Raw genomic sequence first — 25,334 nt, forward strand, 5'->3', positions numbered from 1 at the left:
TCTCCATCTCCTGACCTCGTGATCCACCTGCCTTGGCCTCCCAAAGTGCTTGGATTACAGGTGTGGGCCACTGCACCCGGCCTTGTTTTTTTTGTTTTTTTTTTTTTTAAGATAGAGGCCGGGCGCGGTGACTCAAGCCTGTAATCCCAGCACTTTGGGAGGCCAAGACGGGCGGATCACGAGGTCAAGAGATCGAGACCATCCTGGCTAACACGGTGAAACCCCATGTCTACTAAAAAAATACAAAAAACTAGCTGGGCGAGGTGGTGGGCGCCTGTAGTCCCAGCTACTTGGGAGGCTGAGGCAGGAGAATGACGTAAATCCGGGAGGCGGAGCTTGCAGTGAGCTGAGATCCGGCCACTGCACTCCAGCCTGGGTGACAGAGCGAGACTCTATCTCAAAAAAAAAAAAAAAAAAGATAGAGACAGGTCTTGCGTGTTGTCCAGGCTAGTCTCGAACTCCTGGGCTCAAGTGATCCTCCCACCTCCACCTCCCAAAGTGCCAGGATTGGCCAGGCACAGTAGCTCACGTGTAATCCCAGCATTTTGGGAGGGGGAGGTGGGAGGCTTGCTTGAGGCCAGGAGTCTGAAAACAACCTGATCAACATAGCGAGGCCTTATCCCTACACAAGAAAAATTTAAAAATTAGCCAGATGTCATCGCACATGCATTCCTGTATTTCCAGCTACTTGGGAGGATCATTTGAGCCCAGGAGGTTGAGGCTGCACTTAGCAGTGTTTGTGTCACTGCACTCTAGTCTGGGCAACAGAGTAAGACTCTACCTCATAAACAAATAAATAAATAGGAAGAAATATCTATGGCTTTTAGTAGTTGTAAAATAAGGATGAAATGAAAGAATTGCTTTCTCCTAACTAGAATCAAAGAAGCTTCTCTTTCCTTGTTACTTCCCTAGAAAGAAACTAGGCATTTTCCTACAATCTGAAAAGAATGAATCCCAACCTCTTTCATTTTGCCAATATTATACAACAATAAGTTAATTTCAAGCCATGAGGCTGGGCACGATGGCTCACACCTATAATTCCAGCACTTCGGGAGGCCGAGGTGGGTGGGTCACCTGAGGTCAGGAGTTCGAGACCAGCTTGGCCAACATGGTGAAACCCCATCTCTACTAAAAATACAAAAATTAGCCAAGCATGGTGGTGCACACCTGTAAGCCCAGCTACTTGGAAGGCTGAGGCAGGAGAATCGCTCAAACCCAAGAGGCAAAGGTTGCAGTGAGCTGAGATGATGCCATCACACTGCAGCCTGGGCGACAAGAGTCTCAGAAAAATAAATAAATGGACTGGGCATGGTGGCTCACGTCTGTAATCCCAGCACTTTGAGAGGCTGAGGCTGGTGGATCATGAGAGGTCAGGAGATTGAGACCATCCTGGCCAACATGGTAAAACCCTGTCTCTACTGAAAATACAAAAATTAGCTGGGTGTGGTGGTATGCAACTGTAGTCCCAGCTACTTGGGAGGCTGAGGCAAGAGAATCGCTTGAACCTGGGAGGTGAAGGTTGCAGTGAGTCGAGATCGTGCCACTGCACTCCAGCCTGGTGACAGAGTGAAACTCCATTTCAAAAATAAATAAATAAATTAATTAATTAATAAAAAGGCAGGGCGCGGTGGTTCACGCCTGTAATCCCAACACTTTGGGAGGCTGAGGTGGGCGGATCACAAGGTCAGGAGATCAAGAACATCCTGGCTAACATGGTGAAACTCCGTCTCTACTAAAAATACAAAAAAAAAATTAGCCGGGCATGGTGGCAGGCACCTGTAGTCCTAGCTACTCAGGAGGCTGAGGCAGGAGAATCGCTTGAACCCAGGAGGCGGAGGTTGCAGTGAGCCAAGATCATGCCACTGCACTCCAGCCTGGGCGACAGAGCAAGACTCCATCTCAAATAAATAAATAAATAATAACAACAACAAAAACAAAAATCAAGCCATGGTGGGTTCTCTGTGGAATTTAACCTGTACTATAGGAGTAAAAACGTTTTGAGAAAGGGTAAAGCATTTCCAGCAAACACTCTACTTGCTATGATTCTTTTTTCCTGCATGCTCACAGGGTTAACTGGAGAAGACGTTTTTGTTTTTTTTTTGACTTACACATGAGGGTGTGCTAAAAAGAAAAAGGCAAACACCGCCTAGGTAGCCATGACCTACATCTCACCAATTCAGAAGCAACCCTGGGGATATTTTCCCAGATAAATTATATTGTTTCACAGGGCTAGAGGTTAATGAAGTTTGCAAAACAGTTTAATGAGGTTAAAAATTACATCGCCCAAGGTGCAGGATCATATATAGTAGGTTTACTTGTGCAAAACGAACAGGAACCCCCACCCCAAAAGTCCCCAAGCTCCCATATATGCTTGTATACACTATAGAAAATGCCTAAGACAGGAGCAGTGGCCTGTGTCTGCAGTCCCAGCTACCCCTGAAGCTGAGGTTGGAGGATCACCTGAGCTCAGAAGTTCAAAGCCAGCCTGGGCAACATAGTGATACCATCTCCTCTTTAAAAAAAAAAAAGAAATATGGCCAGGTGCGGTGGCTCACGCCTGTAATCCCAGCACTTTGGGAGGCCAAGGCGGTGGATCACAAGGTCAGGAGTTCAAGGCCAGCCTGGTCAAGATGGTGAAACTCCATCTCTACCAAAAATACAAAAATCAGCTGAGCGTGGTGGTGGGTGCCTGTAATCCCAGCTACTCGGGAGTCTGAGGCAGAGAACTGCTTGAACCCGGGAGGCAGAGTTTGCAGTGAGCTGAGATCATGCCACTGCACTCCAGCCTGGGCAACAGAGCGAGACTCTGTCAAAAAAAAAAAAAAAAAAAAAAAAAAAAAGCTTAAGATACACACAAAACTGATAACAGTGGCTGCTCCTGGTGAGGGTCTCTAGAAGGGTGGAGGTGGATTGAGTATGCTTTATCCTCTGATATTATTTTCCATATGCATGTTTCTTTCTTTTTTTTTTTTTAATTAGAGACAGGATCTTGCTATGTTGCCCAGGCTGGAGAACAGTGGCTATTCACAGGCACAATTACAGCATACACCATATCCTTGAACTCCTGAGCTCAAGACATCCTCCTGCCTCTGCTTCCCAAGTAGCTAGGACTACAGGTGTGTGCAGCTGTGCTTGGCTCCATGTTTCCCTTTTAAAAATGTATTTCAGACAAACAAGAAAGAGTATAATGTAACAAATACTTAGATTCCCACCTCAAAATTTAAGAAATAAAATTACTAAGGTCCAGCTGATAATCTCCGTATACGCATCCCACGAAGACAGCAGCTATCCTAAATTTGGCGTTTATCCTTCCCGTACACAATTTTTGCATGTGTTTTTTCTTCTACTAAATAAATATGCAAGCCTAGGCAACATAGGGAGACCCCGTCTCTACAAAAAAATAATAATAATAATAAATAAATAAAATTTAAATAGCTGGGTGTGGTGGCGCGAGCCTGTAGTCCCAGCTACTCCTGGTGGTGCGAGCCTGTAGTCCCAGCTACTCCTGAGACTGACGTGGGAGGATCGCTTGAGCCCAAGAGTTCAAGGCTGCAGTGAGTTGTGATCGTGCCACTGCACTCCAGCCTGTCTCAAAACAAAATAAAAAACTTAAAAACAGCACCGGGGTTCCAGACTCTCTTAAGTTCACCCCCAACACACCTGCGCATTGTGAGACTCCAGCTAAGAAGGAACCTGGTTTCCAAAGTGGGCGTGGAGAGAAGAGGATTCGGGGAATAAGAGCATCTGGATTGGAATTCAGTCTCCTGCATTTACTCCCAAGTGAGCCTAGCCAGTCTCAGTTTACCCTGAAATCACAGGAAGTACCCACCTCACAGCTGGAGTATTCTAGATCACAAGGCTAAGACCTTGGGCCGAAGCCTCGAGAAATACTGTTATTCCTCTCCCCAGGAGTAGGGACGAGAAAGGCATCTAAATGTGGGGAAAAGGGTCTGGCTTCTACCCTCGCAGATACTCACGTTGCCCACAAGCAGGGTGATGGGAAACCGCCGCAGGGCGCGACCTCGCACCCGGCCATCGCAGCTGATCATGGCAGTTGCAGCCCAACAACCGCCGCTCTTGGCACTGGCCAAGCCGGAGCCTCATTGGCTGAGACGTGGAAATCCTGTCAGCCAATCAGCTGAGGGGACCGTACAGCGCTAGGGGATGCGCCCAGGGACTCGGGGGGCCAAAGACCAGCGCAAGCCTCCAGCAGAGGGCTTTGTTTCCTGCTAAATGCCTGGCTTCCTGGTGAGACTGGGAACCCCATGAGGGCAGGGCAGTGTCTGCCCTCTTTAATCTTGATCCTCAGTGACTAACACGTAGTGGTCACTCATTTGGTGAATGACGAGCCATTAGCATCTCCCCCGTGGGTCAAACTTTTCAAAATTTTGCATCTGAACAAATAGGTGCAGACGCACATCCTCTAAACTAGACCCTTGGTATTCCAAGTATAATCTCTCAGCAGCATAAATATCACCTGAAGCCTGTTAAAAATGCAGGCGCTCAGGCCCTATCCCAGGCCTATTCAATTTAGCAGCATTTTAAGATCCTAGGTGATTCCTTTAGCGTTTTATGGTCTGAAAAATACATGAGGCAAAAAAATGATAATATGCTCAATTGAAATATTCCTTTAGAGGCTCTTAAAAATTCAGCCATCCCCATTTGACTTAGTACCGAGTAAGTGAGCATTGTAAACTCATTTTATAGATGCTAAAAGTAGCTAAGATGCCTTGGGAGAGTTAAGAGTCTAGAGCTACATCCTTCCAAAGCTATGTTAGGTTTTTTTTTTTTTCCCCCACTTATTTCCATTTCTTTCTTTTTTAAAATTGAGACACCGTCTCATTTTGTCACCCAGGCTGGAGTGCAGTGACACGATCATGGCTTACTGCATTCTCTGCTTCCCTGGCTCAAGCGATCCTCCCACCTCAGCCTCCTGAATAGCTGGGACTACAGATGCATGCCACCACGCCCAGCTAATTTTTGTATTTTTTTGTAGAGATTGAGTTTTGCCATGTTGCTCAGGCTAGTCTCAAACTCCTGAGCTCAAGCCATCCACCCACCTCAGAATTCCAAAGTGTGGTGATTAAAGGCATGTGCCATCATGCTGGCCTGTTTCTGTTTGCTGTTGTTTTTATAATTTTTTAAATTTTATTTATTGAGACAGAATTTCGCTCTTGTCACCCAGGCTGGAGTGCAGTGGTACAATCTCAGCTCACTGTAACCTCTGCCCCAGCCTTCCGAGTAGCTGGGATTACAAGTGCCCGCCACCACACCCAGCTAATTTTTGTATTTTTAGTAGAGATGGGGTTTCACCAGGTTGGCCAGGCTGATCTTGAACTCCCAACTTCAGGTGATCTGCCCACCTCGGCCTCCCAAAGTGTTGGGATTACAGGCATGAGCCACCGCGCCCGGCCTGTTTGTTTTTAAGACGGGGTTTCACTCTGCCACCCAGGCTAGAGTGTAGTGGCGCAATCACAGCTGTTGTACTATCTTGAAGCCTTTGGTTATCTTTCTCATGCCCCAAGATGAAGTTCAACAAATGTTCTACTGGAGAGCAAGACATGTGCATAGCGCTCACTCCCATCTACAGGCCTATTTGCTTAGCCTAGAATAAATCAAGAACTTGCCAGTAGTTTCCTAAAATATATAATTTGCGCATTGCATTAAGATAGCTTTCTTTCTAGCATGTAGTTGACATTATCTACAAGAGAAAAATATCACAGAAAAATATCATTAGTTATACAGGAATGAGACTATTGGGCCTTAATTACAATTTCTCTTTTTTTTTTTGTTTTAAGAGACAAGGCGGCTGGGCACGATGGCTCATGCCTGTAATCCCAACACTTTGGTAGGCTGAGGCAGGCGAATCACCTGAGGTCAGGAGTTCAAGACCAGCCTGGCCAACGTGGTGAAACCCCCGTCTCTACCAGAAATAGAAAAAAAAAAAAATAGGTGGGCATGGTGGTGGGCACCTGTAATCTCAGCTACTCGGGAGGCTGAGGCAGGAGGCAGATGTTGCCATGAGCCGAGATCATGCCATTGCACTCCAACCTGGGCAACGAGAGTGAAACTCTGCCTCAAAAAAAAAACAAGAGAGAGAGAGAGACAAGGGTCTTGCTTTGTTGCCTAGGCTGGAGTGCAGTCGTGAGATCTTAGCTCACTGCAGCCTTCAGTTTCTGGGCTCCAAATGATCCTCGTGCCTCAGCCTCTTCAGTAGCTGGGACTACAGGTGAATGCCACCACACCTAGCTAATTTAAAAGAATTTTTTTTTTTTTGTACAGAGTCCACTCTGTTGCCTAGGCTGGTTTCAAACTCTTGGGCTCCATTGATCATCCTGCCTTGGCCTCCCAAAGTGTTGGGATTACAGGCGTGAGCTTCTGTGCTGGCCTACAATCTCTCTTAATGGATGAATAAAAAGTTCTTATTTATTTATTTATTTATTTATTTATTTATTTTCTGAGACAGAGTATCACTCTGTGGCCCAGGCTGGAGTGCAGTGACCTGATCTCAGCTCACTGCTAGCTCTGCCTCCCGGGTTCACGCCATGTTCCTGCCTCAGCCTCCTGAGTAGCTGGGACTACAGGTGCCTGCCACCATGCCCAGCTAATTTTTTTGTGTTTTTTAATAGAGGCGGGGTTTTATCGTGTTAGCCAGAATGGTCTCGATCTCCTGACCTTGTGATCCACCTGCCTTGGCCTCTCAAAAGTGCTGGGATTACAGGTGTGAGCCACCACTCTCGGCCAAAAAATTATTTTAATCTGTTTATAGTTATTTTATTAGTGAAGGTACTATCCTAGTAACAACTCTGGCAGCAGAACTAAATTATTGACATTACGACCTGTATTATTTTATTTTGAAAGTACGATTCACACATACCTTTTAGCTTTCTAAGTGTGGTAGCACAGAAGTCTGATTCATTTCCCAGATTGTTTAGGCTAAATATATGCTATTTAGGGCACTGTGGATCAGAATAAACCCTTGTGTCTCCTGATTTTGCCCTTCTCTGTGTTACTTAACCTCTCTCTCTGCTTTATTTTACTCTAATAAAAGCAGATAGTAATAGTTACTCATTATAGGGTTGTGAGGATTAAAAGCTTAGATTGGTGCCTGCTGTATACTAAGTGCTCAACAAATGTTAGGTTTGATGATTACTGTTGGTGAGCTGCTATGAACTGGGAAGGTAAATCAAATGATTTATGTTTTTTACTGGCTTTTGGGCTTGACCTTTTTGTGTAGGATGCTCTTTTACATAAAAAGTAGTATTTTTCTGTAATGTCCGTAATTGAGTTATGATCAGCAGCACAATTTTTTTTTTTTATTTTTTTATTTTTTTGAGACAGAGTCTCGCTCTGTGGCCCAGGCTGGAGTGCAGTGGCCGGATCTCAGCTCACTGCAAGCTCCACCTCCCGGGTTTAGGCCATTCTCCTGCCTCAGCCTCCCGAATAGCTGGGACTACAGGCACCAGCCACCTCGCCCAGCTAGTTTTTTGTATTTTTTTAGTAGAGACGGGGTTTCACCGTGTTAGCCAGGATGGTCTCGATCTCCTGACCTCGTGATCCGCCCGTCTCGGCCTCCCAAAGTGCTGGGATTACAGGCTTGAGCCACCGCGCCCAGCCGGCAGCACAATTTATGACCCGTGTATTTGGATATATCAGATGATGTAGGTAATAGTGCAGTGGTTAAGAGCATGGGCTTTGGTGTTAAATAGACACAGGTTTGGATCCTGTCTCTGCAACATACTATTGGGTGTGAACTTGCGCAAGGTAATTTCCTCATTTGTAAAAAGGGGACTCCAGCTGACCTCATACACGTTTTAAAAATCAAATGAAACAAACATGTGAAATGTTTGATACAATGCCTCACATATAAATACATATATATTTTTGAGACAGGGTCTCGCTCTGTCGCCCAAGGAATGCAGTGTCACGATCAGGGCTCACTGCAGCTTCAACTTCCTAGGCTCAAGTGATCCTCCTACTTCAACCTCTCAAGCAGATGGGACTACAAGCATGCGCCATCATGCCTGGCTAATTTTTTTTTTTTTTTTTTTTTTTTTTTTTGAGATGGAGTCTTGCTCTGTCGCCAAGCTGGAGTGCAGTGACGCTACCTAGGCTCACTGCAAACTCCACCTCCCGAGTTCAAGCGATTCCCCTGCCTCAGCCTCCCGAGTGGCTGGGACTACAGGCGCGCGCTCGGCTAATTTTGTATTTTTAGTAGAGTCGAGGTTTCACCATGTTGGCCAGGATGCTCTGGATCTCCTGATCTCGTCATCCGCCGGCCTCAGCCTCCCAAACTGCTGGGATTACAGGTGTGGGCCATCGCACCCGGCCTTTTAAATTTTTTTTTTTGTAGAGACAGGATCTAGTTATGTTGACCAGGCTGGTCTTCAACTCCTGGGTTCAGGTGATCTTCCCACTTTGGTCTCCCAAAGTGTTGCAATTATAGGCGTGAGCCATCGCGCCTGGCATATACATATGTGCGTGTGTGTGTGTGTGTGTGTGTGTATACCCTCCTCCCCCAGGCCTATAAATCTTAACTTTTTTTTTCCAAAGGCAAATCGAGGACCAGATGCCGATCCAATTGTACCTCAACTACTGATGTTATTTCTTCCACACCAAATTCAAGGTCTCCCCAGGACAAGTGTAACCATGGGCACAATGTCAGAATCTTTGAGGGCTGCATATCACTCAGCAACTAAAATAAACAGAACTATACCAAGACCTGTGACCTCTACCGAGACACGTTACCGTCTCCCCTTATTAACTATGTCAATTGTGGTATTAGGAATTTGCCTATAGAAACCAAAATGTCGACCTCCGGGAGTCGGCGTCTAACTCGATCACGTGACGCACCCCATCCCATCTTTTCTCGCAGTTGCATCAGCCAATTTAGAGCCGCCTTCCCGGGAATCCGCTAATGGGCGGATTCGTCCTCAGTTTGACTGGCATGTTGATTGACCAATAAAATCTCATAAGGTAAGGCGCGGCGGGGTGCTTTCCGTCAGCGCGCTCTGATTGGACAGGGTGCGGCGGGTTGTGGCCGGTGGTGTCCTTGGGCCGGAACAGCTGCGCGCCTGCGGTAATAGGTACAGCGAGCCTTTGGCCGGGGACTCTGAGGGAGGAGCTGGGGACGGCGACCCTAGGAGAGGTAGGCGGCCCTCGGAGAGCTCTGCGGTGCTAGGAGAGCGGCTGGGCCCGCAGCCTGGGGGGAAAGCTCGCAGCCGCAGTGGGCCCCAGGGTCAAGCCCCGCGTGGCCTGGAGAAGCCCAGTCTGGGCGGGAGCGGGAGCTGGACAGTGTGGCCTTGCGTTCGCCCCCGGGAGCGCTGCGAGTGTCGCGGCCTCGGGTGGATTTGCTGAGCACCAAGACCTCACGGTTGCCAAGCTGAGGTTTCATCTCCTTTGGTTTTAATCCCCTGGGGCGGGTGGGGGCACAGGAGGAAGGATGGGCCAGCTGGGGGGAGTCCTGCTGTGAGCCAGCCATTCCCTGATTTCTTAAAATGAAACAGCTGATGCCGGTCCAGGCCCACCTAGACCGTCATCTTCAGCTTTCTGTAAAACAGTTTGTATTTCTCGGTGTGCGTTGACAAGCATGTGAGTTAATTCCGAACTTGCTGTTAAAGGATTAGTATACCTGATCACGAAATATGTATTTAGCAGCCGCTGTACTAGATGCTGAGGATGTGCTGTAATAGTGAGCCCAGGGCCGGGCGCGGAGGCTCACGCGTTTAATCGGAGCGCTTTGGATGATCGAGGCGGGTGGATCACCTGAGGTCAGGAGTTCGAGACTAGCCTGGCCAACATGGTGAAACCCCCGTCTCTACTAAAAATACAAAAATTAGCCGAGCGTGGCGGCGCATGCCTGTAATCTCAGCCACTTGGGAGGCTGAGGCATGAGAATCGCTTGAACCTGGCAGGCGGTGGTTGCAGTGAGCTGATATCACACAATTGCACCCCAGCCTGGGTGACAGGGAGACTCCCTTTCAAAAAATAGCCCAAAACAGTCGTCGTACCTGCTGGGATGGAACTGACAGCCTGATGGGGGAGGTGCACATTAAACAAGACATTAAGCGCATGTGGAAATTATGAAGGGAAACACTTGAGGCTGTGAGACACTAAAAGGGGGAGCTTTAGCAAGAAGGGGAAGGCTTTCTTAAATAAGTGTCTTGGCCGGGCGCGGTGGCTCACCCTTGTAATCCCAGCACTTTGGGAGACCGAGGCAGGCAGATCACCTGAGGTCAGAAGTTCCAGACCAGCCTGACCAACGTGGAGAAACCCCGTCTCTACTAAAAATACAGAATTAGCCAGGTGTGGTGGCACATGCCTGTATTCCCAGCTACTCCGGAGGCTGGGGCAAATCGCTTGAAGCCGGGAAGCGGAACTTGCAGTGAGCCGAGATTGGGAGCACTGTTGCACTCCAGCCTAGGCAACAAGAGTGAAACTCCGTCTCAAAAAAAAAAAAAAAAAAGTGTCTTTACATTTGTTGTTGTTTGAGGCAGGGTCTCAACCTGTTACCTAGGCTGGAATGTTTTGGTGTGACCATAGCTCACTGCAGCTTCATACTTCTGTGCTCAAGCGACCCTTTGCACTCAGCCTCCCAAGTAGCTGAGTCTGCAGGTGCACATCACCACACCTGGCTAATTAAAAAAAAAAAAATTTTTTTTGACCTCCCAGGTTCAGGTGTTCCCATGTTGCCCAGGCTAGTCTTGAATTCCTGGCCTCAAGCAATCCTCCTGCCTCAGCCTCCCAAATGCCTCAGCTGGGATTACAGGCATAAGGCACTGTGTCTGGGAAATAAGTTTCTTTGGAATTGATACATCAAAAGTGAGAAGTTTACTAGGGAAGGGGAAAGGAGTGGGGTAGACAGCTTACCTGGCACATGAAGAGCATGTTAAAAGGTCCTGTGGCACCCCAGTGCAGTGGTTCATGCCTGTAGTGCCAGCACTTTGGGAGGCTGATGTGGGCCCATCGGTTGAGCTCACGAATTTGAGAGTAGCCTCTCTCTACAAAAAAATTAGCCGGTTGTGATGGTGAGCACCTGTCGTCCCAGCTCCTTGACGGTCAGAGGTAGGAGGATCACCTGAGCCCAGGAGGCAGAGGTGGCAGTGAGTGGTGGTTGTGCCACTGCCCTCCAGCCTGGGTGACAGAGAGAGACCTGTCTCAAAAAAAAAAAAAAAAAATGTTGAGACAGATCTTGCTCTGTCACCCAGACTGGAGGGCAATGGCATGATCTCAGCTCGCTGCAGCCTCCGCCTCCCAGGTTCAAGCAATTCTCCTGCCTCAGCCTCCCAAATAGCTGGGATTATAGGCGCCCACCACCATGCCCGGCTAATTTTTTTGTATTTTTGGTTTCACCATGTTTCACCATGTTGGCCAGGCTGTTCTCGAACTCCTGACCTCAGGTGATCTACCTGCCTTGGCCTCCCGGAGTGCTGGGATTACAGGCACGAGCCACTGCACCCGGGCGAAAATCTATCGCCCAGGCTGGAGTGCAGTGGCATCATCTCGGCTCACTGTATCCTCTGCCTCCCAAGTTTGAGTGATTCTCCTGCCTCAGCTTCCCAAGTAGCTGGGATTACAGGTATGTGCCACCACGCCCCGCTAATTTTTTTTTTTTTTTGTATTTTTAGTACAGACAGGGTTTCACCATGTTAGCCAGGATGGTCTCGATTTCCTGACCTTGTGATCCACCTGCCTTCGACCTCCCAAAGTACTGGGATTATAGGTGTGAGCCACCGTACCCTGCCTCAAAAATTTTTTTTAAATAAAAAAATTAGCCGGGTGTGGTCGCACATGCCTGTAGTCCCAGCTGCTCTGGAGGCTGAGGTGGGAGGAATACCTGAGCCTGGAAGGCCAAATGAGTGCACCACTGCCTGCGCTCCAGCCTGGGTAACAGAGAGGGAGACCCTGTCTCAAAAAAAATTCCTGTGGAGTGGCTGGAGCCACAGTGTGATTTAAGGCACCCAAGACGTTTACAGCTCCTGTTATTAAGTGAAACCTGAGGTTCTGCCTTTGTGCCACCTCTGTATGCCATACAGCCTTCCAGTGAATAAATGAATGAGTTTATGTTGAATAAATATATTGAGTTTATGTTGAATAAATGTATTGAATTTATATTGAATAAATGGGGTAAATACATGAATGTGGAGATACAGCTTTTAATTTTTATTTATTTATTTATTTATTTTTTGAGACGGAGTCTCGCTCTGTCGCCCGGGCTGGAGTGCAGTGGCTGGATCTCAGCTCACTGCAAGCTCCGCCTCCTGGGTTTACGCCATTCTCCTGCCTCAGCCTCCCGAGTAGCTGGGACTACAGGCACCCGCCACCTCGCCCGGCTAGTTTTTTGTATTTTTTTAGTAGAGACGGGGTTTCACCGTGTTAGCCAGGATGGTCTCGATCTCCTGACCTCGCGATCCACCCGTCTCGGCCTCCCAAAGTGCTGGGATTACAGGCTTGAGCCACCGCGCCTGGCTGATACAGCTTTTAATAGTTCCAGCCTTCGTAGGCTCATAGTTAATATATTCAGTCCTTTTACACAATACTGCAGTTAATTCTGTGTATGATTATCTCCCCAGGAAGGACATAGGCTGTCATTCAGTTTGATTCTTGGCGCATAGTATGCATTCATTATGGTGAATGAGTAAGCAAAAATGGGAAATCCATGTGTCTTTTGAAAAGTAGCTGGAGTCAGGATCTCCTGTTCACTTTGTACATCTGTATTGTATCTTCCTCATAAGAAGAAAACTTTGGCTGGGCATGGTGGCTCATGCCATCCCAACTGGGAGGTTGAGGCCAGGAGTTCGAGATGAGCGTGGGCAGCATAGCAGTGCACCATTTATAACAAAAACAGAAATTAGCTGGGCGTGGTGGCTCATGCCTGTAATCCTAGCACTTTGGGAGGCTGAGGCTGGCAGATAACCTGAGGTCAGGAGTTCGAGACCAGCCTGAGCAACGTGGTGAAACCCTGACTCTGTTAAAAATACGAACATTAGCTGGGTGTGGTGGCACGTGCCTGTAATCCAAGTTACCTGGGAGGCTGAGGCAGGAGGATTGCAGCAACTTGGGAGGTGGAGGCTGCAGTGAGCTGAGATTGTGCCACAGCACTCTAGCCTGGGTGACAGAGTGAGACTCTGTCTCAAAAAAAAATAAGAAAAAAAATTAACTGGGTATGGTGGTTTTCAACTGCAGTCCCAGTTACTTGGGAGGCTGAGGCAGGAGGATCACTTGAGCCTAGGAGTTTAAGGCTGCTTAAGTGATTGTCCCACTGCACTCCAGTCTGGACAGAACCAGAAAAAAAGAAAACTTTGAGCTAAACAACTTTAATATCCACTCTGTTCTGTCAAGGTTTTCCTTTTTTTTTTTTTTTTAAGATGGAGTCTCCCTTAGCCACCCAGGCTGGAGTGCAGTGGCGCAATCTCGGCTCACTGCAACCACCGTCTCCCGGGTTCAAGCAATTCTCCCATCTCAGCCTCCTGAGTAGCTGGGATTACAGGCACTCGCCATCATGCCTGACTAATTTTTGTATTTTGGTAGAGACGGGTTTTCACCATGTTGGCCAGGCTGGTCTTCAGCTCCTGATCCCAGGTAATCCACCCGCTTGGGCCTCCCAAAGTGCTGGGATTACAGGCGTGAGCCACCACACCCGGCGTAAGGTTTTCCATTTTACAGATTGCTTCCAAATATAGTATAGCTTTTGATCCTCACAACACCTCAGTTAAATAGGCAGGGTAGATACTGCTTTGTACAGAAAAGGAACTAAACTCAGGCAAAAGTGCATTAAGGTTACAGTTGGGTCTGGAATTCCGGAGACACGTTGATGATAATGTTAATACTGTGAATGAAATGGTTCTCATTTTTCTAGACACAGCACTGTGTAGCACTACAACACCATACCAGTGATCAGCACTCTCACCAAAGCCTGTCACTTCTCCCCAGCCTGCCTCTCAGGGAAACTGTAGTATCTGTGAAAGAGCTGTTTTTGTTTTTGTTTTTGAGAGAGTCTCGCTCTGTCGCCCAGGCTGGAGTGCAGTGGCCAGATCTCGGCTCACTGCAAGCTCTGCCTCCTGGGTTTACGCCATTCTCCTGCCTCAGCCTCCCGAGTAGCTGGGACTACAGGCGCCCGCCACCTCGCCCGGCTAGTTTTTTTGTATTTTTCAGTAGAGACGGGGTTTCACTGGGTTAGCTAGGATGGTCTCGATCTCCTGACCTCGTGATCTGCCCATCTCAGCCTCCCAAAGTGCTGGGATTACAGGATTGAGCCACCATGTCTGGCCTGTTTTTGTTTTTGTTTTTGAGACGGAGTCTCGCTCTGTCGCTCAGGCTGGAGTGCAGTGGCCGGATCTTAGCTCAGTGCAAGCTCCGCGTCCCGGGTTCACGCCATTCTCCTGCCTCAGCCTCCCGAGTAGCTGGGATTACAGGCGCCCGCCACCTCGCCTGGCTAGTTTTTTGTATTTTTTAGTAGAGACGGGGTTTCACCGGGTTAGCCAGGATGGTCTCGATCTCCTGATCTCGTGATCTGCCCGTCTCGGCCTCCCAAAGTGCTGGGATTACAGGCTTGAGACACCGCGCCCAGCCTTGTTTTTGTTTTTTGACACAAGGTCTCGCTGTGTCGCCTGGGCTGGAGTGTAGTGGCGTAATCATAGCTCACTACAGCCTCACTCTTCTGGGCTCAATCTTCCCACCTCAGCCTCCCAAGTATCTGGGACCACAGGTACGCACCACCATGCCCAGCTAATTTTTTTTACTATTTGTACTGACAAGGTCTTGCTATGTTGCCCAGGGTGGTCTCAAACTCCTGGGCTCAGGCAATCCTCTCACCTCAGCCTCCCCAAGTGCTGGGATTACAGGTGTGAGCCACTGCGCCCAACTCGTGAAATGACTTTGAAGTCATAAAGTTGTTTCCGTCTCCACCAATTCCCTTGTTGTTTCACTTTCAGTAAGTTGTGCCTCCAAAGTGGGGCTACAACATCCCCACTCCCTAGTAATCTAATGGCTGGAAGGCAGCTGTTTGATGTTAGGGTTCCTGGGGGATGTAGGCTACATAGAGGTAGGTACATTCCTGCTACATACAGGTGGTCCCTTGTACAGATAGGCCCATCCCCAGGACTGTTGTTGCTCACCAAGACATCAGGCCAAACCTAGAGACCCTGGCTTTGGGGATAATGGAACTTTGCAGTTCTAGGCTTGTGTATCAACACAGAGCTGAAGGGATCTTTAGAGATAATCTCATATGGACTCCTTCTTTTATTGGTGAAGTGACTCCCTCAGGACTTGGAGCTAGAACTCAAATCCTGGTCTCCTGAACCGCTCTCCCTCTTCCCCAGTTGGATTAAACTGAGGGTCTTTGTCTCCCCTTTTTTCTTTTTTTCTTTTTTTTGAAACGGAGTCTTTGTCACCAGGCTGGGGTGCAGTGGTGCGGTCTTGGCTCACTGCAACCTCTGCCTCCTGGGTCCAAGTGATTCTCCTGCCTCAGCCTCCCAAGTAGCTGGGATTACAGACACGTGCCACCATGCCCAGCTAATTTTGTATTTTTAGTACAGATGGGGTTTCACCATGTTGGCCAGTCTGGTCTTGAACTCCTGACCTTGTGATCCGCCCACCTCGGCCTTCCAAAGTGCTGGGATTACAGGCATGAGCCACTGCTCCTGGCTGTCCCTCTTGTTTCTAATTCCTGGTCTGGGGCTGGCACAGAGCAGATGCTCAATACATATTTGTTTAATGAACAAACATTCAGCAGTGCTGTGCTTGGTGTGCTGGGGGTTGAACCTCTCGAGATTGGCATGGGAAGGAAGAACAGATGGGGCTGCTGTCTGTTGGTGCTGTGGTGTTGCTTTGATGATGATTTTAGCCTTGGGCATTACAACATAGAGGTTTTAGGATCAAACAGCTCACCTGAGTCCTGCTTTGACTTGGCTTGAGAAGCCAGAAGTCTTGTGTAATGCCTACTTTGACTTTCAATTCCCCTAATTTTCCTTCATTGTTTTTTCTTTGATTAGTTCTTTGGGGTGACTGTCAAGATGGACTCTACTCTGACAGCAAGTGAAATCCGGCAGCGATTTATAGATTTCTTCAAGAGGAACGAGCATACCTACGTTCACTCGTCTGCCACCATCCCATTGGATGACCCCACTTTGCTGTTTGCCAATGCGGGCATGAACCAGGTAAGGGTTTTTCCTCTTTTCTTGGCTGTTTGTTCACATAAGAGGCAGCAGAGCCGAGATAAAAGCACAGCCCTGGGGTCAGACCAGTTCCGGTTCTGTCACTCCCTGTGTGATCTTGTGGAACTTTATGTGGTGGAACTCAGTTTCTTTGCAAAATGAGTAATAATATTGCCCGCCTGTAGGTTTTAGTGAGAAGGAAATAAGGTAAGGCATACAAAATGTTTAGCACAGTATTTCGCACATAGTAGGTACTCAAACATTAGTGTTTTTTTTTTTTTTTTTTTGGAGACGGAGTCTTGCTCTGTTGCCCAGGCTGTAGTGCAGTGGCGCCATCTCAGCTCACTGCAAGCTCTGCCTCCCAGGTTCACGCCATTCTCCTGCCTCAGCCTCCCGAGTAGCTGGGACTATAGGCGCCTGCCACCACGCCTGGCTAATTTTTTGTATTTTTAGTAGAGACGGGGTTTCACCATGTTAACCAGGATGGTCTCTATCTCCTGACCTTGTGATCCACCCACCTCGGCCTCCCAAAATGTTGGGATTACAGGCATCAGCCATCGCGCCTGGTCTCTTTTTGAGACAGAGTCTTGCTCTGTCGCTCAGGCTGGAGTGCAGTGGCACCATCTCCGCTCACTGCAAGCTCCGCCTCCCAGGTTCTTGCCATTCTCCTGCCCCAGCTTCCCGAGTAGCTGGGACTACAAGCGCCCACAACCACGCCTGGCTAGTTTTTTGTATTTTTAGTAGAGACAGGGTTTCACTGTGTTAGCCAGTATGGTCTCGATCTCCTGACCTCGTAATCCACCCGCCTCGGCCTCCCAAAGTGCTGGGATTGCAGGCATGAGCCACCACGCCCGGCCAGCTATTATTCTTTAGAGAGAGGGTCTCACTCTGTCATCCTGGCTGAAGTGCAGTGGCATGATCCTAGCATGCTGTAGCCTCAGACTCCTGGGCTTAAGTGATCCTCTTACGTAAGCCTCCCAAGTAGCTAGAACTACAAGCATGCTCTAGCATGTCAGCTTTTAAAATTATTTTATTCATTTATTTTTTAATTTACTTATTGTTTTGAGACAGTCTCGCTCTGTTGCCCAGACTGGAGTGCAGTGGTGCAATCTTGGCTCACTGCAGTCTCCGCCTCCCGAGTTCAAGCGATTCTCCTGCCTCAGCCTCCCAAGTCGCTGGAACTACAGGCATGCACCACCACGCCTGGCTAATTATTGTATTTTTAGTAGAGACGGGGTTTCACTGTGTTGACCAGGCTGTTCTCGAACTCCTGACCTCAGGTCATCCACCCGCCTCAGCCTCCCAAAGTGCTGGGATTATAGATGTGAGCCACCTTGCCTGGCCTAAATTATTTTATTTATTTATATGCAGAGATGGGGTCTCACCAAGGTGTTCAGGCTAGTCTCGAACCCATGGCTTCAAGTAATCCTCCTGCCTTAGTTGTCCAAAGTGCTGTGATTCCAGGGTTAGGCTAAGCTACCACACCCCGCCCACCTAACCCCTTTCTTGAAACTATTGCCACCAGTGCCACTCTGGATCCATTGCTGAAGAAAATTTATTAGTACAGTTTGTTTGGGGAGGTTGAATGAAAAATATACGTGAGCCTGGGTGCAGCAGCTCATGCCTGTAATCCCAACACTTTGGGAGGCTAAGGTAGACAGATCACTTGAATCCAGAAGTTTGAGACCAGCCTAGGGCAACATGGTGAAACCCTGTCCCTACTAAAAATACAAAAATTAGCCGGGTGTAGTGGTGTATGCCTGTAGTCCCAGCTTTTGGGGAGGCTGAGGATGATCACTTGAGCCTGGGAGTTCAAAGCTACAGTGAGCCCTGATCATACCACTGCACTTAAGCCTGTGCAACATAGTGAGACCCTGTCTCAAAAAAGGAAAGAAAAGAAAAAGACATTTTAAAGGTTTATTGTAAGAGAAAAGGGTTAACTCTTGAAATGATGAAAGCATGACAAGTTTATTTATTTATTTATTTATTTATTTATTTATTATTTTTTTTGAGGTGGAGTCTCGCTCTGTCGCCTGGACTGGAGTGCAGTGGCCAGATCTCAGCTCACTGCGAGCTCCGCCTCCCAGGTTTACGCCATTCTTCTGCCTCAGCCTCCCGAGTAGCTGGGACTACAGGCGCCCGCCACCTCGCCCGGCTAGTTTTGTATTTTTAGTAGAGACGGGGTTTCACCGTGTTAGCCAGGATGGTCTCGATCTCCTGACCTCGTGATCCACCCGTCTCGGCCTCCCAAAGTGCTGGGATTACAGGCTTGAGCCACCGCGCCTGGCAAGCATGACAAGTTTATAAAGGACTTTAAGAGGAGTTTGTCAGCATGTCTGTGACACTAAATACTTGCCAAGCTGGTCGTGGCTGAAGGGGGCTCAGGTGAGATGGTGCTCTCAGGGCTTTCCTGTAATGGTTCTCTTGGAGCCCTGCTCACCCAGTGCATCTGCAGCCCTTAGGATGCTCCTCACTCTGGGATGAGTTGACATTTTCTTTTCTCTTAGGTGTCTTTTCTGGCATGGAAAGTTAGAAACAGTGGGAATATATTCTGCCTCTTATAATAATAACTATAAAATTATGAAAAATGGGGCACAGTGCCCCTGTAATTACATCTACTGAGGAGGCTGAGATGGGAGGATCACTTGAGCCTGGGAATTCCAAACCAGCTTGGGCAACACAGTGAGACTGGTCTCACAAAAAAATTATGCTACTTGGGAGACTGAGGCGGGAGAATCGCTGGAACCTGGGAGGCAGAGGTTGCAGTGAGCCAAGATCACGTCACTGCACTCCAGCTCGGGTGACAGAGTGAGACTCCGTCTCCATCTCAAAAAAAAAAAAAATTAATGGGCCAGGCACAGTGGTTCATGCCTGTAATTCCAGCATTTTGGGAGGCCAAAGTAAGAGGATTGCTTGAGCCCAGGGGTTGGAGAGGAGCCTGGGCAACATAGGAAGACCCTGTCTGAAAGGAAAAGAAAAAAATTAAAGAAAAATGGAAAAATTAGCTGGTGGTGGCTCACACCTGTAGTTCCAGCCTCTTGGGAGGCTGAGGTGGGAGGATTGCTTGAGCCCAGGAGGTTGAGGTGAGCCGTGATCATGCCACTGGACTCCAGCCGGGGTGACAGAGCAAGACCCTGTCTCAAAATGGAAAAAAAAGAAAAATATCTTCAGTTATGTGTGAGTCCTATGCATATACCTAGAATTGGAGGCACTAATTTTAGGTGGTCTTATTCAATGAGATAGGCTTTTGGAACACTGGAAAGCTTCTGTTTCTATTCAGGCATACCTGGGTGCAAGCTTTGTCACCTCCCACATGAACCGCCTCAACAAGAATCAGGGAGTCCAATGTTTGTAAACTTTTTTTTTTTTGAGACAGAATTTTGCTCTTGTTGCCCAGGCTGGAGTGCAGTGGTAAAATCTCGGCTCACTGCAGCCTCTACCTCCCGGGTTCAAGTGATTCTTCTGCTTTAGTGGCTGGGATTATGGGTGTCTGCCGCCACACCTGGCTAATTTGTTTGTTTTTTTTTTTGAGACAGAGCCTTGCTCTGTCGCTCAGGCTGGAGTGCAGTGGCGCAGTCTCGGCTCACTGCAAGCTCTGCCTCCCGGGTTCATGCCATTCTCCTGCCTCAGCCTCCCAAATAGCTGGGACTACAGGCGTCCGCCACCACACCCGGCTAATTTTTTGTATTTTCTTTTCTTCGTAGAGACAGGGTTTCACCATGTTGGCCAGGATGGTCTCGATTTGACCTCGTGATCTGCCCACCTCAGCCTCCCAAAGTTCTGGGATTACAGGCGTCAGCCACTGCACGCGGCCTAATTTTTATATTTTTAGTAGAGACAGGGTTTCGCCATGTTGGCCAGGCTGGTCTCGAACTCCTGGCCTCGGGTGATCCGCACGTCTTGGCCTCCCAAAGTGCTGGGATTATAGGCGTGAGCCACCGCACCTGGCCTTGTCGCTCAAGCTGGAATTCAATGACGCAATCTCAGCTCACTGCAATCTCCGCCTCCCAGGTTCAAGCAGTTCTCCTCCCTCAGCCTCCCAAGTAGCTGGGACTACAGGCGCCCACCACCACGCCTGGCTAATTTTTATATTTTTAGTAGAGATGGGGTTTCACCATCTTGGCCAGGCTGGTCTCGAACTCCTGACCTCGTGATCCGCCTGCTTCGGCCTCCCAAATTGCTGAAATTACAGACGTGAGCCACTATGCCTGACCTTGTAAACATTTTCTTATTGACAATAGCTGTCAGCCTGCATGCAGCACTTACTGTGTGCCAGGCGCTGCTCTTTGTCTTTCGCATACATTAAACTCATTCACACCCAACTCTGTTGCCATCCCTACCGAGGCACTGAGAGCTCAAGTCAGTTGCTCATGCTCACATAGTTGGTAAGTGCCAGTGTGGACTTGAACCCAGATAGTCATTTCCTTAACCTTTGTGCCATATTGCCTCTTGATCAACAAATACCTTTTTTCCCCCCAATTCGAAATGATATTAGGCACCCAGCTAGGTGCCGGAAATACAGAGATGAGTGAGAGAGTGTGTGCTTTCAAGGAGTTCGTGATCTAGCACAAGACTGTCCAGTAGAATTTTTGCAGTGACGGAAATATTCTGTTCAACATGGCAGCCATCAGTCATGTGTGACTACTGAGCCAGTGTGACTGAGGAACAGAATTTCTAATTTTTTTTTTTTTTTTTTTTTAGACGGAGTCTCACTGTATAGCCCAGGCTGGAGTGGAGTGGCACGATGTCGGCTCACTGCAACCTCTGCCTCCTGGGTTCAAGTGATTCTGCTGCCTCAGCCTCCTGAGTAGCTGGGATTACAGGCATGCACCACCACGCCTGGCTAATTTTGCATTTTTAGTAGAAATAGGGTTTCTCCATGTTGGTCAGGCTGGTCTCGAACTCCCAACCTCAGGTGATCCGCCCACCTCAGCCTCTTGAAGTGCTGGGGATTACAGGCATCAGTCACTGTGCCTGGCTGAGAATTTCTAATTTTTAAAAATATTAGGCCGGGCGCGGTGGCTCAAGCCTGTAATCCCAGCACTTTGGGAGGCCGAGACCATCCTGGCTAACAGGGTGAAACCCCGTCTCTACTAAAAATACAAAAAAACTAGCCGGGCGTGGTGGCGGGCGCCTGTAGTCCCAGCTACTCCGGAGGCTGAGGCAGGAGAATGGGGTAAAACCCGGGAGGCGGAGCTTGAAGTGAGCTGAGATCCGGCCACTGCACTCTAGCCCGGGCGACAGAGCAAGACTCCGTCTCAAAAAAAAAAAAAAAAAAAATTAATTAATAAATATTTAATTTTGCTTTTTGAACTTTACAAAAATAGAGACAGGGGCTCCCTATGTTTCCCAGGCTGGTCTTGAACTCCTGGGCTTGAAGGAATCCTCCCTTCTTGGCCTCCCAAAGTGCTGGGATTACCAGCATGAGCCACCTTGCCTAGCCTAATTTTAATTCAGTTTTACATGGTCACAAGTGTCTAATGGTAAGACTGGGCGCAGTGATTCACACCTGTGATCCCAGCACTTTAGGAGGCTGAGGCGGGCGCACCACTTCGGATCACTTGGGGTCAGGTGTTTGAGACCAGCCTGGTCAACATGACGAAACCCCATCTTTACTAAAAAAAAAAAAAACAAAAATTAGCCAGGTGTACCTGTGCGTGCCTGTAATCTCAACTACTTGGGAGGCTGAGGCAAGAGAATCTCCGTGACCTGAGATTGCGCCACTGCACTCCAGCCTGGGCGACACAGACTGCATCTCAAAAAAAAAAAGAAAACCTGGCCGGGCGCGGTGGCTCAAGCCTGTAATCCCAGCACTTTGGGAGGCCGAGGCGGGCGGATCACGAGGTCAGGAGATTGAGACCATCCTGGCTAACACGGTGAAACCCCGTCTCTACTAAAAAATACAAAAAAGAAAAAAACTATAGCTGGGCGAGGTGGTGGGCGCCTGTAGTCCCAGCTACTCCGGAGGCTGAGGCAGGAGAATGGCGTAAACCCGGGAGGCGGAGCTTGCAGTGAGCTGAGATCTGGCCGCTGCACTCCAGCCTGGGAGACAGAGCGAGACTCCGTCTCAAAAAAAAAGAAAAAGAAAAAAGAAAACCTGTTGAGTAGTTACCAAATTGAATAGCAGTGAATTGAACAGGTCTAGTGGGAAATATAAAGCAAAGTTAACAAATAACAATGACACATCAAAACATGACTGGTACATCCTCAGAGCAAGGCCGTCCCAGCTAGATGACTGATACATCCAATCATTCATCAACGTGCCGATTTTATTCCCTTAATATGTGTCAGGTTTTTTTTCTTCTTCCTCACATTTACTGCCAAGTGAACATATCAATTTTCAGGATAAGTTCTTCCAGAAAGATGTTATAAGCCCTGAACATCAGAGACTTGTGAAGAAGCCCAGGTTTCACCACATCAACCTTTGGCTGTTAGATCTGGCAGGCCTTTCCCCTCTGCAGGTGGTGTCACTGGTGGTGTTGGGGGCTGTTAGGGAGCTAGGTTCAAGGAGAAACTGCTCCATGAGAGGCTACCCTCTGCTTTGGCTCCACCAGGCCACCTGTTCTGACAGATGTCTATATTCCGGGCATGTTAATCATGAACTGCACAGTTAGAGTGTGGTGGTCTCTTCCTGCCAATGTCTGGCCACCTGACATCACCTGCACCCTTTAAAAGTTGAACTGCTCTCCTTTTTTAGTTTAAACCCATCTTCCTGAACACAATTGACCCATCTCACCCCATGGCAAAGCTGAGCAGAGCCGCCAATACCCAGAAATGCATCCGGGCAGGGGGCAAACACAATGACCTGGACGATGTGGGCAAGGATGTCTACCATCACACCTTCTTCGAGATGCTGGGCTCTTGGTCTTTTGGAGATTACTTTAAGGTAAGTTCAGAGCAGGAGAACCACTAGGGTTTTGAGGACAATGGTCTTTTCCACAGTGGGAACTGGGTGCTAATTTTGCATGTTTTAAAATGTGAAATATCATGTAGCTGATTCAGGAATGAATGGGATTTATTAATTCTAAGATTTCCTGGAAGTAGGACCTATAATTTGATGATTTCAGTATATATTTGGATTTCTTCTATAAACTGATCTTGAATTTGATTGAGTTTAGAGTGAACATGTTGTGATTTTGTGTCTTTGTTCCTAGGATCTGGTCTCATACTAAATAGATTTTGGTTTGATGATGTTCCATATCTTTCTCTCTGTTCTTTTTGTAGGAATTGGCATGTAAGATGGCTCTGCAACTCCTCACCCAAGTGTTTGGCATTCCCATTGAAAGACTTTATGTTACTTACTTTGGTGGGGATGAAGCAGCTGGCTTAGAACCAGATCTGGAATGCAAACAGATCTGGCAAAATTTGGGGTAAGAATGCAGATCGCTTCTTGAGAGTATAGAGGAGTGAAAAGACACTCAGTGCCAGAGTGGGGTTTTATGACCTGGAATACGTGGTCATTTCCCATCTCTGGGTTCATTTTGAGATGCCCATGGAGGAGTGAGGCAAGAGAATCGCTTGAACCCAGGAGGTGGAGGTTGCAGGGACCTGAGATCTCTCTACTACACTCCAGCCTGGGTGACAGTAATTATTTTTATTTTTTTAATTTTTTTTTTATTTTTATTTTTGAGACGGAGTCTCGCTCTGTTGCCCGGGCTGGAGTGCAGTGGCCGGATCTCAGCTCACTGCAAGCTCTGCCTCCCGGGTTTACGCCATTCTCCTGCCTCAGCCTCCCGAGTAGCTGGGACTACAGGCACCAGCCACCTCGCCCGGCTAGCTTTTTGTATTTTTTAGTAGAGACGGGGTTTCACCGTGTTAGCCAGGATGGTCTCGAACTCCTGACCTCGTGATCCACCCGTCTCGGCCTCCCAAAGTGCTGGGATTACAGGCTTGAGCCACCGCGCCCGGCAGTAATTATTTTTAGATGCATTGATATCTTTTTTTACTTTTTATTTTATTTATTTATTTATTTTTTGAGACAGAGTCTTGCTCTGTCAGCTAGGCTGGAGTGCAGTGGTGCAGTCTCGGCTCACTGCAAGTTCTGCCTCCCAGGTTCACGCCATTCTCCTGCCTCAGCCTCCCAAGTAGCTGGTACTACAGGATCCCGCCACCACGCCCAGCTAATTTTTTCATATTTTTAGTATAGACAGGGTTTCACTGTGTTAGCCAGGATGGTCTTGATCTCCTGACCTTGTGATCTGCCCACCTTGGCCTCCCAAAGTGCTAGGATTACAAGCATGAGCCACTGCACCTATCCCTTCTTTTTTTTTTTTTTTTTTTTTTTTTAAGATAAGGGTCTCACTGTGTTGGTCAGGCTGGTCTCGAACTCCTGACCTCAGGTGATTCGCCCACCTCGGCCTCCCAAAGTGCTGGGATTACAGGCGTGAGCCACTGCACCCGGCTGGAAAAAGGAATTTTTTTGTTTTGTTTTTTGAGACAGGGTCTCACTCTCACCCAGGCTGGAGTGCAGTGGTGTAATCATAGTTTACTGCCTGAGCTCAGGTGATCGTCCCATCTCAAGCCTCCCAAGTAACTAGGATTAGGAGCATGCACCACCTGCCTGGCTAGTTTTTGTATAGGGACAGGGTTTTGCCATGTTGCCCAGGCTGATCTTGAACTCCTGAGCTCAAGCGATCTGCCTGCCTTGGCCTTTCAAATTGCTGGAATTACAGACATCAGCCACTGTGGCTAACCAGTTTTTTTAAACATAACATAATTCTCAAGTATAATCAATACTATGCAAGCTAAGACAGCAGGTGAGCTATACGTGTTCTGTGCTGTGAATTTAGTAAAATTTGTGAAGTGCTGCATCAAGGAGAATCTGAACGTGGGGTGTGTGCCCTCTGTAGATAGCTGGGCTGCCCATGATGTGTTTGTCTCATTTTCTTGTTCTTTTTACTTAATTCTTTTGTCCTTTAGTGCATAGCTTTTTACTGTACTTGGAAACAGGGCTGCTTCTCTGTTTTTTTAATTACTTTTACTCTAGATATGTTATTCCAACCCAACTTCCCCTTTTACTTGATCTAAAACTCCTACTTGGTTGACTCTGTAGTCTAAGTGTAGTTGGAGTTTTGGGTAGTAACGTGTAAAAATTAAATATTAATCTTGACCCTGGTTTTTAAAATCTTCTTTTATTTGACTTCATGTACTGTGTATCTACACTTTATTAAGCAAGCACAA

General features: G+C 47.9%; 1 protein-coding gene across 2 annotated transcripts in view; it reads left to right on the forward strand.

Annotated features, from left to right (window-relative positions):
• Positions 1 to 9,019: 9,019 nt before the first annotated feature.
• The window catches only part of AARS1 (alanyl-tRNA synthetase 1), a 40,759-nt gene continuing 24,444 nt past the window's right edge, over positions 9,020 to 25,334 (forward strand). The window contains exons 1-4 of one of the 2 annotated variants that reach the window (XM_023202424.2): positions 9,020 to 9,148; positions 15,993 to 16,157; positions 22,852 to 23,040; positions 23,379 to 23,524. In XM_023202424.2, the coding sequence (XP_023058192.2) occupies positions 16,014 to 16,157; positions 22,852 to 23,040; positions 23,379 to 23,524 (479 nt within the window). In that variant the 5' untranslated portion in view covers positions 9,020 to 9,148; positions 15,993 to 16,013. The remainder of the gene's footprint in view (positions 9,149 to 15,992; positions 16,158 to 22,851; positions 23,041 to 23,378; positions 23,525 to 25,334) is intronic. The other variant, XM_023202425.2, reaches the window with a different exon arrangement.

Source organism: Piliocolobus tephrosceles, chromosome 17 (assembly GCF_002776525.5).
Source record: "Piliocolobus tephrosceles isolate RC106 chromosome 17, ASM277652v3, whole genome shotgun sequence".
NCBI classification, from domain to species: Eukaryota; Metazoa; Chordata; class Mammalia; order Primates; family Cercopithecidae; genus Piliocolobus; species Piliocolobus tephrosceles.